The sequence below is a fragment of the Dunckerocampus dactyliophorus genome, chromosome 11 (genome assembly GCF_027744805.1).
Source record: "Dunckerocampus dactyliophorus isolate RoL2022-P2 chromosome 11, RoL_Ddac_1.1, whole genome shotgun sequence".
NCBI classification, from domain to species: domain Eukaryota; kingdom Metazoa; phylum Chordata; class Actinopteri; order Syngnathiformes; family Syngnathidae; genus Dunckerocampus; species Dunckerocampus dactyliophorus.
In genome coordinates, this window is record NC_072829.1 from 21,495,205 (window position 1) to 21,509,237 (window position 14,033).

Consider the following 14,033-nt stretch of genomic DNA (forward strand, 5'->3'; position numbering starts at 1 on the left):
AGTCATGACCAGACCCCAGCCATTAACCCTCATGCCAGTTTTGAAGGAGATCTGATGATGTGAAGTGAAGTTATGACTGTCTGTATGGTTAATGGAGGAGCAGTCCTTGTCACCAGGCTCCACCCACCACATGTAATGAAACGTAATGCTTCATATCATCAATCTGTTTAATGTGACCTTTATAGCTGTAAAAGTGATTCAAAACAATAACTCTGAGGAGTATCAGGCATATGTTTTGAGGTCACTTCCTGTCACCACAAGGAGGCACTGTTGAATATGAATCTCTCCAGGGTGTGATCTCCGTCATACACACCTGTTATTGTAGAAGTCTAACCTTCTGGAGTGAAGTTATTTGAGTTTTGTGTTGCTTGGAGAGTCTCCAAGGCTCCGCCCACATTCGTGGGCTAAATTGGTTGTCAATATATAATCGCCCATGTGTGTGGTATCTGTGATTTTCATGTGGCCTCATTTGCTCAAAGTCCCTAAGGAGGAGCTTGCCCCAGTGCAACCCCTGGTTTTTGGCCTAAATGGCCGCTTCCAATCAAAATAGCCGACTTCCTGTTTGTTTTTGAACATGGGTTTTTGAGACTTTTTTGTGCGTCCTGTCACGAGTGATGTCTCCACCAAATTTCGTAAAGATCTGTGAAACGGGTGGCGGGGGATAATTTTTTCACAATTTATAGGTGGCGTTTGTCAGTCGAATTCGGGTGGTCTCATTTGGGAGCTGCACTATATTGTTCAGGCTGGAATTCTCACTTGCCGTATACGTTTTTCAACCAGATGTGACCATCTGCAGGCAGTCATACTACTGAATTTGATGTCAATCGGAAAAATCTCCTCGGAGGAGAAGGCTAATACACATCGCAAACTTTTTGTTTGATACTTCCTGTCGTCGAGAAGAATTCAGGAAGTGACCTACACATAGCTTCAAGGTAATGTCTTAATCATAAGTACCAATTATGATGACGATCTGACCTTGTGGAGCCGAGTTATTAACGTTTACAGTTCTGTTCAAAGTTCAACGTTAGAATCAAAGTTTGTCGCTATGCCCCGCCCACACCTCATGGACCAGCCTAAAATGCTTCACAATTTAACATCGCCCATCTGTCTAGTGTCCGGTGATTTTCATTTGAGCTCATTCGGACCAAATCCCTAGGACTAATTCGTCAAAATACAACCCCTGGTTTTCGCCCCGAAAATCACCGGCGGAAAGCAAAATGGCCGACTTCACAACAGAAAACCACAACAAAGACATACAGCAAATTTTCGCAGCAGCTCTACTGGATAAGAATGTAAAATATCATATGAAAACACAAGAATCAAAATGGGACATTTTGTTGTTACCCATTCCTCTTGTCTGGTGAAAGTCACAACTAAATGTTAATGCAAGGCCTAGTTTCATTTTCGATTTCAATTATGTCGACAACAACTTACGTTGATATCAGCAAGCGATAACAGTCAGACATAAACGGGTTCCACTGTACTTTTGGACATCAAAATTTTGTCAAAATGTCACAAAGAAAACAAAGAAAATGCTTTTTAAGTGAACATATCAATCTTCTGATATTTTTCATCCCCCCAAAATTAAAATGCAACTAATCATTTGGCGAGGGAATTAATATATATTTTTAAAAATCTTTTTACTGATGAAATTTGATTTAACTGCCCGATACTCAAGGCCATTGTCACATGTTTTTGAGTTGATTTGTGTGTAAAAAGCAATTGACAGAGCCATAAAATCAAAGCAGCATGCTGAGATTAAAACGTGTTGAATTATGATCAGACTTTTGAATGGTGCTGCCTCCCAAGTGGACGAGGCACCCCCCCATAAAGTGCAGTGTTGCCACATGCTGTGCTTTGACTAATCCCTGCAGTCCTGGTGACGAGGGTGATACAGGCAGCAGGTGAAGAGGAAATTGGACAGAGAATCCCTTGAGCCCTGCTGACGGCCTCCTTATCAATCATGACCTGCCTGAGAGAGCCTTTGTCCATGATCAGACGGTGTGGATCTGACCCCCGTGACCCACCACTGTGGGAGGTTTTGCCCTTCAGGTTGAATCAGTGGCAACAGTATCTGTCTTCTTACGGGACGGGGAGCTCAATAAGCACTCTCGGCCTGATTGTTAAAGATGGCGGGGTTAGAGGATTATGTTGAGTGATTAGTCCAAAATCAATATGTTGTGATTACATCTTAGCATTATTTAAAATCTAGCAACATTCACCATATCTGTCAACACTGCATTTGAAAATAGGGGATATTTTCTGGGAAATAAGGGAAATTCTGGTCCTTCCACCCATGTGGTGCTTGTGTAACAACCGGTTTAATTTATTTTACTGCCATGCTTTTATATTTTGTAGGCCTGACTTTACCAGCTATAGGATGTGTTATGCCGATGTTGCTGTGGTTGCCCAGTGGACTAGAAGTTGTGCTGCTCCGGCGGAACCTTTTTTAGAGCCAATATTACCGGCCGAGCTGGTACGGTTTTTCTGACGATAAGATCGGCGTGGAAGTGATGACGTGCTCCAAACAGCAGCAAGTTTGTCAATTCAGTAAGTCCGCGATCTGGAATTATTTCCAAGTTTCATGTCTGGAATGTAACTATGCAATTCGTATCAAAAGCGCTGGTTGCGCGTGGAGGGAGTAAGACGTCTTCCTTTAACGCTTCTAATCTGTTTCCTTCATGCTCCGCTCATGCATGAGCCCAGTTTATAATTTCACTGATTGTATTAGACGAGAGTTCATACTTTGAACTTGCACAGGTATTTGTGCATAGAAATGTGCAGCTTTGCAAATTGTATCTTTGTTAGCAATATTTAATTGGATTTTTATTTGTGAATCCATTAAGACTAACCTGCCTTACCTGTTGATAGTAGTAGAACAAGTTTAGTTGACTATTGGTCATGATTTTTTAATGACTTGTTGAGACAAAATGTTTAAAATAAATATGACCATTTTACTATAGCTTACATTGTGCACATTGCAGAATTTGTCTTATTTTGCACAAACAGTGTTTCTTTGTGAAATGCATCCAGTGGCATCACAGGTTGGGTGGGACACATAGCAGTCAGACTGGATAGGATAGTTCTTGTCTAGTTCACCAGCTTTCTCCCACATACTACACAATGCTGTCTTTTCATCCCTTCCTAAAAGACTCATTTAGCCTCAAAGAAATAAACAAGGGATAGCCACCTTGGTTTCAGATGGTCCATGACCATCATTACATCTGAATTGAATGCTAACAAAGGTGATACCACCCAAATGACCATCGTTGGCGGGCAGAGGCCACACTCCATTGTCATTTGACACCACAAAAGAGCCAGTCCAGTCTGGACCTGCCTCCTCCTTTAGAGGATAAATAGACTGGATCTGGCACCAGTCTCTCAGACTAGAGCTGTCCTATCTAGTCTGACTAGTGTGTGTGTCCCACCTAGTCTTTGAGCATGAAGCATATGAAGCCTGCCCGGATGAGACGCGAAACGTCTTCTAAGACAACCTGAACGGTCCATTTGCGATCGATTGGATACCCCGAGCATTCACATGCATGGTAGCGTGATGAAACAGTACCTGGTAGGTCTCAAACGGTTTGTTCTCCATCTGCAGGTCCCACACCTTAACAGTGAGGTAGTCCCTTGTCATCAAGTAACGGCCGTTGTGGCTGAACTTCACATCAGAGATGGATGAGATGATTTCAGAAAAAAACGAGCGTGTGGCAGGATCCTCCGGCTCTTCAAAGTCTATAACACAAGAGCGGGCATACATTTTAAGCATCTGAAATTAAATAAAGTTGAGACAAGACAGAGGAGATTTCACTGCGGGAGCATCATCCGCTAACAATAACAGCATAACAATGCAAGGATATTCATTTTGCTGCAGCAGCTGCATCCCCTCACAGGATTATTTGTGTGTGTGTGTGTGTGTGCACTGAGGGAGACAGCCATGGGTCAGCATGATGGCTAAATATTGGTTATGATACATATCGATTCTGGCAGCTGCTCATCTGCACTCAGGGGATGAGAGCCAGACATTCCATTGTGAGCTGTCAACTTATTGTTCTTCCTCCTCCTCCTCCTTTGCCCTCCCACCATTCCTCACCACTTTCCTCTCCATCTCTTTCCACCATCCTCCACCTTCTACATCCATGCACTGAGATGTGCCAGTGGGGAGTCTAATGAGGGATTCGGAGTGAAAGATGGAAAAATGAGGGGGTGATGGGAGGTTATAGGAAGGAGATAAAAATAAGAAAAAAACAAATCAATGTCTAAGTTGGGCCCATTTGAGCCTCGCTGGATTTACGCATGTGTCAGTGATGCATGTTTATATGCATGTGTGTGCGTCCCCGCCCTCCCTCCTGCCCTCGCCCCCCACTAGGGGCACATAATAGGCTACCCGGGGAGTTGGCAGGTCCTTTTTCTCTCTGTCCTGGGGCTCAGTATCTTTGGCACTCTCCTCACCCTCTGTTCATCCTTCTCTCATCCTTCCATTCATCTCACTGTTAACGCTGATTAATTTCAGCTCACTGATTTATAGATGTGTGTATGTGTGGGGGGGTGCACTATGATTAATATGTCTTATTTATTTGTGCTACTCGGAAAGCGATTGTGTGGAAATACATATTTATTTATTATAGGCCTGTCTTGAGGCTAACAAGAACAGCCACCTGCAGTGTATGCGTGTGTGTGTGTGTCTGTTGGTGCCCCACATTCACTCCCTAATGCTAACAATTCCCACATTTCCTCAACACAAATGCACCGTGCATCCCGACAAGCCGTGTTAGTTAGCACACGCTCCAGTGAACGTGTCAATACATCGGAAGGAAACAACAGACATTATTGGACAACGAGGTGTGTCCATGAAGGACTAATGCTTTCGATTTGCCTGTTTAAAATGTCAATTTCCTCATTATTCATTCAACTAAAGCGTTTGCCTGTGATGTTAGGCCATTCTTTGTTTAAGGGACACACACTAGGATTTATTGATGGGTTATCAGTGGTGGCATGTTGAGCTGGGGGACTTCTGCGAATCCCAGCCACAAAGGTGCTGCCTATCTTCCTTTGTTATGTGTGTTATATACTGTATGTAGCATTTTTTGAAAAAACAAAACAATACTCATGTTTTTCTCCAAATATTTTAAATACTGTTTTGGATTTGTTTTCATGATCTCATGCTGTTAATGCATCTCAGCCATCAGCTCTTTCCCTGCTCTCATGATCTGCAAACCTGTGTCTGGTCTTTGAATTAGTCTGAATTAGTCACTCCTTGTTATCTCTCCTTCTTCCCCTTCTTATTTCCTGCCTCTTGGATAGTTTTGTGATTGTGATTAGACTAGTGTCTAAAGTGTTAAGTCAATTTGTGCTCAAAGGAAATAAAACCTTTTAAGCATAGTGGTTGTAATTTCCCTCGCTATCAAAAGAAATGAAAAATTACTGTGGAACCTCAGTTTGGTTACAAGTCTGTTCCAAAAGAATACAAAACACACATTTTAGACACAACAATTTTAGTTTTACATGCAGAAAAAAAATGAAATACATGTTAATGATGAATGAAATGGATAAATGAACATTTAACATCACTTTTAGATTTATTGAAGACTTGTTGGTGAACAAGGTGATGAGTGAAAGTAGGATGGGAGGGGACGGAAGAGCCACACGGACGCTCCATTACAAACTTAACTTTAAAGAGTGGATGGTTAGAGTTGTATACTTGCTCAATTAACTGTATTGTAAACTTCAGCAGAAGGTACAGTCACGGCCAAAAGTTTTAAGAATGCCACAAATATTAATTTCCACAAAGTCTGGTGCCTCAGTTTTTATAAGGGCAACTTGCATATACTCCACAGTGTTATGAACAGTGATATGATCAATGGCAATGGATTGCAAAGTCCCTCCTCGTCATGAAAATGAACTTAATCCCCAAAACACAGTTTCCACTGCATTTCAGCCCTGCCACAAAAAGACCAGCTGACATCATGTTAGTGATTCTGTGGTTAACATAGGTGAGAGTGTTGACAAGGACTGGAGGCTGGAGATGATTCTCTCATCCTGAATGAGTTAATATAACAGTCTGGAAGTTTTAACAGGAAGGTTGTGCTTGAAATTGTAGTTTTTTCTCAGTTAGCCATGCTTGTCTGCAAGGAAACAGATGCAGTCGTCATTGCTGAGCACAAAAAGGCCTTCACAGGCAAGAATTTTGCTGCTAGTAAGATTGCAAGTAAATCAACCATGTATCAGATCATAAAGAACTACCAGGAGGGAGGTTCAATTGTTGTGAACAAGGCTTCAGGGCGCCCAGGAAAATCCATCAAGCGTCAGTCTCCGAAAGTTAATGCAATATTGGGGCGCAACGAGTGCAGTGCTTGCTTGTGAATGGCAGCAGGCAGGTGTTGGAAGATGGCCTGGTGTCAAGAAGGGCAGCAAAAAAGCCACTTATCTCCAGGAAAAAACATCGTGGACAGACTGCTACTGGCAAAAGATATAGGTACTGGGATCCTTCAGACTAGGGTGAAGTCATTTTTTCTGATGAAACCCCTTTCCGATTGTTTGGGGAATATGGAAAAAAGCTTGTCTGGAGAATAAAAGGTGAGCGCTACCATCAGTCCAGTGTCATACCAACAGTAAAGAATCCTGATATCATTCTTCACTGGGCTTGCTTCTCAGCCAAGGCTGTGGGCTCAGTCACAAATTTGCTTAAGAACACAGCCACAAATAAAAAATGGTACCAATAACATGAAACTTCCCCAACTATCCAAGAACAGTTTGGTGACAACCAATGCTTTTTTCCAGCATGATGGAGGAACTTGAATAAAACATCAACATTTTGGGTCCATGACCAGGAAACTCCTCAGACCTTGGTCAGTCCTCAAGAAGCGGATGGGCAAACAAAAACTCTAAGCACTGATTGTGCAAGAATGGGCTGCCATCAGTCAAAATGTGGCCCAGTTTGTGAGGCGCACTGTTTGGGTGTACACAAGTGTACGAAAACCAAGACATGTTTTAGCAATATTTTTTTTTTTTCAAAAACAAATCCTACAAAAACAGGGGTGTACGAAAAGTGAGATTCCACTCTACGCTAACAACTAATAACACAACAAAATGAAGTTTTCATTTAAAAAATGTTTAGTATTGTAATTGCAGTTTGTAATGTCACAGAACTGCATCCCATCATATTCAGCAGTGTTCCTAATGTTTTGTCAAATGCTACACGAGAAAAAGACAATTCTAAATCAATAACACTAAGACAGTCTTTGTATGGGCAGAATTTTTATTTTTAAGTTTAATTTTAAGAGTAAGTCTTTATATTTACAGGTTAAAAAACAATATCTCTGCTGGTACTCACATTTGCAGTGCTTGTCGCAGAGTGCCGCCTGTCTCATGTCACACAGTCTTATTGAGCCCTTGCTGCTGCTGTATGCGAAGGTGTGACACTGCTGCGGATGAAACTCTGCTGAGGTGATGACTTCTGTCAGCTCCTCCATATTGGATGGTTTTATGTCCACAATATCTGAGAGATGGCAATTAAGGAAGAACTGGAGTGTCAGTAGTTGACGCAAATGCTCGTGCAAAGTCTCGATTCTAAGCTTAATAAGCAAAGAGGATACTGAAGCTACGGTCAGTGATCTCCAGATTCCACAGGTTCACCCTGAGGTCATCGGTGGAGATGAAGGTCTGTAGGTCAGAGTTCACAGAGATGGAGTTGATGTGGTAGGTGTGGGCGTTGCTGAACACTCGCCTGGCTGTGGCTTCAACCATCAGATCCATTGGTTGCAGCACCGGCACCTAGAGGGTCAAATTGAAAGAAGAAATGGAAAATATGCACTGATAAGGCCCACATGTGCCTGCCAGCACTGATATGATATTTAAATGTTATTTGAAACTGAATAGCCGAAGGTCTGTTTATCAGTTTATTTGCTGATGTGCAGACGACACACGAGCATGTGTGACTACACGAGTGTGTCTTGTGTGCGTGAACCACAAACTTGTGATTCCAGGGATTCATATCACATTTACTCCACACATCTTAATGCGGCAAGCACCCGTGGGCTGTTTGACGAGCTGACCCAATCAAACTATGAATATCTGCGCTACTCTCTCTCACACACGCGCATACACACGCACACACAAGAGCTAAAGAAGCCTCCTCTGTTTTGTGTATGTGTTGCAGCACCAAAGGAAGTAAAAAAATGTAAGAAGAGAGGGAGATACCCTGAGGGTGTAACTAAGTCCTGCTGAGGAACGATAACTCATCTCTTATACCCATGCACACAGACTTCCACACCATACGAGCAGTTGCAGCTCCAGCTTCAAAGATGCCCCAGCCCCAGTCTGCATGCAGCCCCCCGTTGGCCAGATAAAACCCAGACAAAGACGGAGGGGAGGGGAGCGAAGAGAAGAACAAATCGACTGCTTCTTCCCTCTTTTTCTCGTCCGATTGCTGGCGATGGCAGAGAGGCACGGTAGCGCAGCAGGCTGCTGTATCTCCACGGGCGTCGCTTCATTTCCATGTCTTTCACTGGCTGTCCAAAGAGACCTATAGGGCATTAACCCATAGCCCCCCAACATTGACAGTCCCCCTTCTCAGCTGGCCCATGCCCCTTCTCTCTGACCTTCCTGCTTACAGCATAATGTTTTACATTGATGCTCACACAGCACATCAGTAAAAACCTACATTCTGATCCTTTTTTTTTTGGCACTCCGAGAACTTGCCAACAAATCTGGAATTAAATTTTAACAACCCTCCACCCCCACCCTGCCCTGGCGCTTGAAGATTTCACACCTTCTAAACAGGATTGCCACACTCCCGGCCTGTCCTCCAGGTCGCTATGATCCCCTGGCTAGCCAGACAAAGAGCTACAGACACGCTGAACACAGCACTAATCTGCTATGACACACACTGTCTCATGGTGAAAACATGAGGCAGAGGCTGGGGAATGATGAGTGCGATGAGAAGATGATCATGGCCTTCATGGCCTTCACCTCAGTGCACACTTATTTTCTCATTGTTTTTTATTTTTATTTTCAATGCCATTTATCCTCACTAGGGTCGCGGGGGTATGCTGGAGCCTATCCCAGCGGATGGAATTGGATGATACAATATATTAAAATGTCTTGTATCAAATAGTGTTTAAAAAAGGTGTGCATCATTGAAATCAATGTGTGCAATGTTTGTGGAGCAAAATATAAATGGCAAATTTACAAGAAATTATGTTACCACCTTCCAAAGCCAAAGCCAGACCAGAAATGCTTAATTGGCTAAATTTTACATCGTGTTCCAAGGCCGCTCACATGCTTTAACCTAACCAAACACTATCACTTTGCTCAAATCGCTCTGACGTAATCCCTATACATCTGAAAGGGCCTGATATATCCATCCATCCATCCATTTTCTATACCGCTTCATCCTCATTAGGGTCGCGGGGGCATGCTGGAGCCTATCCCAGCTGACTTCGGGCGACAGGCGGGGTACACCCTGGACTGGTCGCCAGCCAATCGCAGGGCACATACAGACAAACAACCATTCACACTCACATTCATACCTATGGACAATTTAGAGTCGCCAACTAACCTAACATGCATATTTTTAGAATGTGGGAGGAAGCCGGAGTGCCCGGAGAAAACCCACGCGCACACGGGGAGAACATGCAAACTCCACACAGAAATGCCCAGGGGAGAATCGAACCCAGGTCTTCCCGATCTCCAGGCTGTTCCTGTATTGGCCAACGTGCTAACCACTAGACCACCGTGCAGCCCGGCCTGATATATTACATAGCATAATCAATTTGTTACTTTGGCATTTTGGCAAAGCATTGCTTCGCATTCACATACACTCTAAAGAAACAACTAGTTTTGTAGATTTATTAACTACTATTTATTAAAATGTTATGTAACAAAGTTGACTATGAGACAAGTGAGACGTCTACAGGATGATCTTCATGCGCGACCCCTTACTCGTAGTGAAGTGATGGTCGAAGGGTCTCTAATGCGTCCATCCTCATCCTTCAGGTTGTAGCCCTCTGGACGTTTGTCTCGCTCACTGATTTTCCACAGCTTCACTGTCTTGTCTGAGAAACCAAAGAAAATTCAGTTAGACAGTCTCGCCTTACAGTCAATCTTGGATACAAGATGGATGTGAGGGGGTTGGGCATCCAATCTGGCATGTAGCATGGCAGGAGCCAGCGCAGCTGATGAATGGCGGCCCCTGTGTAGATTGTGATGTCACTGATATCAATCTTCAAGTTGACTACAATTCCCGCCTTGAAAATGCCATCTGGGTGTTTTCCACTTCTGCATTACAAACATCAGTTACATCTCATCTTCTCGGTCTGCTGAGGAGGCTGGTGGCAGCAGTCAGGTTGCTACTATTTTTTTTCTTTTAATATCCGCTGTGTATATTGGTGTCAGAGCGGCGAGGCCAACTCCACAGGACTCCGCACCATCTGCTCCAGCCTCCCTTAGCACTTCTGCAGCAGCCATGCATGACGGCCGCAATCTGCAAGACGTCTCCTCTGCTGATGTTTGAGTGCAAGTGCGGAGATGATATGATTGGATGTGTGTGTGCTGCGGTAACCATGCATGAATCTCTCAGTTTAAAACCTTCTGTTGGTGGCACTCGCGCGACAGAGCGGAACACAAACAGGGTAACACCAGCAGGCGAGAAGGCATTTTTTAGTGTCAATGACTGACCATTGGTGGAGAGCAGGAAGTAAGCTGCGTTCTGCTGGGGAAGCCATTTGATCTTGTTGATCTTCTCCTCTATCTCCAAACTCTTCAGATAGTCGAACTCTGGCTCGTGGCTCTGGAATGTACTGTAAACATTGTACTCGCCTCGACGCTGGGGCTGGCTTTTACTCTGCAAATTCGAGAAAAAAAAGTACATTAAATCCTGCAGCTGACACAATTTCTCAGGGCATGCATTACTAAAATGAGTTACGACCACAACCAGCAACACATCGTATGTAAATATACAGGTTTCCAATTTAGACACACATATAAACTTATGTATTCAATATTCTGACGTACGGTGGTGTGAAAAAGTGTTTGCCCCTTCCTGATTTCTTATTTTTTTGTCACACTTAAATATTTCAGATGATCAAACAAATTTAAATATTAGTCAGTGACAACACAACTAAACACAAATGCAGTTTTTAAATGAAAATGTTTATTATTAAGGGAGAAAAAAACCCAAACCTACATGGCCCTGTGTGAAAAAGTGATTTCCCACATAACTTAAATGTGGCTTATCACACGAGTTCAAGTGGAAACACAGCCATTTTATAAGCATTGGGACTCTAGCGAACCACAGTGAGAGCTATTATCCACAAATGGCGAAAACATGGAACAGTGGTGAACCTTTTCAGGAGTGGCCGGCCAACCAAAATTACCCCAAGAGCACAGCAATGACTCATTCAAAAGGTCACTAAAGACCCCACAACAAAATCCAAAGAACTGCAGGCCTCACTTGCCTCAGTTAAGGTCATTGTTCATGACTCCACCATAAGAAAGACTGGACAAAAATGGCCTGCATGGCTGAATTCCAAGACAAAAACCACTGCTGAACGAAAAGAACATTAAAGCTCATCTCAATTTTGCCAGAAAGCATCTTGATGATCCCCAAGAACTTTGGGTTAGGGTTATCTGACGAGATAAAAAATGAATTTTTTGGAAGATGTGTGTCCCATTACATCTGGCGTCAAAGTAATACTGCATTTCAGAAAAAGACCATCACACCAACAGTAAATTATGGTGGTGGCAGTGTGATGGTCTGGAGTAGTTTAGCTGCTTCAGGACCTGGAAGACATGCTGTGATTAATGGAACAATGAATTCTGTTGTCTTCCAAAAAATGTCACCATGCTTTTTTTTATTGGCTGTGGCTGCTAAATAACCCAACACTACTGAATTAAAGAAAGAACTCGTAAAGTAAATGTTCGTAAAGTACAAAGGTGGTGTACGTGTGGCCGATCTCCCCAGAATGTACGGGAAGTCTGCATCAATGATCAAGTTCCATCCTGGCCAAGAAGAAATTTTTGAAGCTGCCAAAAAGTATCACGGTATCATCATGATGAGTGTTGCTTTGTTGACATTTCCTACCTCCTGCTCCCTCTGGAAGACAACCACTCTGCCTCCTTTATCCCCAGTGGCCAACAGCTCCCCCGATGAGTTAAACTCCACCGTTGAGATAATGTCAGCTGCAGCACAGAGAGAGGGGGAGAAATGTCAGTGTGGATGTGCACTGTGCTTGTAAAAACAAGGGATACATATATTCGGGAGTGGAGTGATTTCAAAGAACACAGCAGCAATGAGCCGCAGAGGACACCCTGTCACAGAAACGAAATTTGGGTGAAGACAAACGCTGAGTGAGTCACTGGCTGTCACTCGAGGACGTGAGCCAAGCCATGTCATATAATTACACTCCTGTGCTTTCAAAGGACGTTGCAGTCACACTAATGGTACTATTTGTCTCTCATCTTGGCTACAAGTCCCTGATCCCCTCATTGCTCACTTTCCATTTCATTAAAAACACTTTAATAACACTCGAATAAATACATTCAAACCTGGAAATTTGACTCAAACACCATATCAAAAAGCCCGGTTTTCGTATGATTCAGTTTTCAATGAAAATTTTAGCTATGGTTCTCTTATACTCATACTACGGTATCCAGTAAGGCTCATTCATTTGCCAAACTCATATGAGAAGTGCCCAAACAAAGAATCTCCCTGATGGGTGACTCAGTGTTGTCGTGTTATGAATACACTGTCTGAGTCCAACTGCGTTTGTGTTACAAAATGTGCCTGTTAGCGTGTTCTTAATGGGGCAACTGTAATAAGAAGTCGGAGTCGGAGTCGTAGTCCCCCAGCTATGGCGCCTATGACGTCGTCACTGGTTGACTGTAGTTCTTTGCTAACTAACAGACACACCACAAGTCTCTGCTTTTTGTATTTACGTCTGCAAAATAACCCACCATGGGGCCAAAGAAAGTTGCATGTACCAGCACTTTGATAAAAAAAAAAAGGTGTGAGAATGACTATTGAATTCAAGAAATAACTCATAGCAAAGTATGAAAGTACCGTCCGTGTGGCTCTCTCTTCCCCGCCTCCTTTGTCAACAAGTCTTCAATCAGGGTAAGCCACACTCCAGCATTTTAAGCGCGGCAATGCGCCTCAAAGCTGGTTGCCACTCGACTCTCACCACCCGCAAGAAGTAGAAAACACAACACCACCATGCAGACATGACCGTGGTGTACCGTGGTGAAGTTAGTTTCACCTTGGACATTCGGTTCCGTAGCTACAGCGGTAGTTTCCTCTCACTGTGCCCGGACTGCTGCGTCATGGTGTAGGGAGCTCGCACGGAAGTGCCGCTCTGCCGCTTATAATAGGAACCGCACGAACACTCCTAAACATGTCGAAACGGCGGCGTAAAACCTTGGAAACTCCTCTGTTACGGAGCGTGAATGGAAGCTAGAGGGGTTCGCTTAGTTTAGCTAGTGCAGCTGTGTGTGTGCAGTGTTTTACTGCTTTAATGTAAGGACCATTTTTCAATGCCCACCGATGACGTGCGGGTTCTGGGTGAAAAAAGACGAGAGGCACGTTTATTCTCGCACCCAGCGCGTATCAACCGTCAATTGCCATTCTCAACACACACAACACATTACGGCCTTTAAAATAAGAGTGCTCTTTGTCACTTTAGTCTAGTTGTGTAAACAAAACAAGGGTGTCATTAAAATGATCTTATGTTAATAACGTGATTGGAATGACATCTGTGACTACAGCTTCCTTAATCACAAGCACGGGCATTACGGGCATTGTTGAAGATTTTGTAGCAATATGTGCTGAAGCTAATATCCCATTAGAAACGTTAGCTAAGCTTCATCCATTTCTCAGTGACTGGACAAAATGGGCCAATGATGTATTGCATCAATAAATGTAAGGATTTTTGCATTTTATTCATTAAACCAAATAGCACACACTCTATGCTGGTAAAATACGTGGAAAAGGTAAAAAAATGAATTCTAAAAAATAAAAACGGGGAAAAAAGGAATTT

The 14,033-nt window shown here is 43.3% G+C and overlaps 1 protein-coding gene across 2 annotated transcripts in view; it reads right to left on the minus strand.

The window, feature by feature from the left end:
* ppp2r2ba (protein phosphatase 2, regulatory subunit B, beta a) overlaps positions 1-14,033 on the minus strand; it is a 58,155-nt gene that overhangs the window by 4,900 nt on the left and 39,222 nt on the right. For both annotated transcript variants that reach the window (XM_054791892.1, XM_054791894.1), the window contains exons 2-7: positions 12,083-12,180; positions 10,678-10,843; positions 9,943-10,055; positions 7,596-7,773; positions 7,334-7,498; positions 3,566-3,735 (exon numbers count right to left, since the gene is read on the minus strand). In XM_054791892.1, coding sequence (XP_054647867.1) covers positions 3,566-3,735; positions 7,334-7,498; positions 7,596-7,773; positions 9,943-10,055; positions 10,678-10,843; positions 12,083-12,180 — 890 coding nt within the window. The remainder of the gene's footprint in view (positions 1-3,565; positions 3,736-7,333; positions 7,499-7,595; positions 7,774-9,942; positions 10,056-10,677; positions 10,844-12,082; positions 12,181-14,033) is intronic.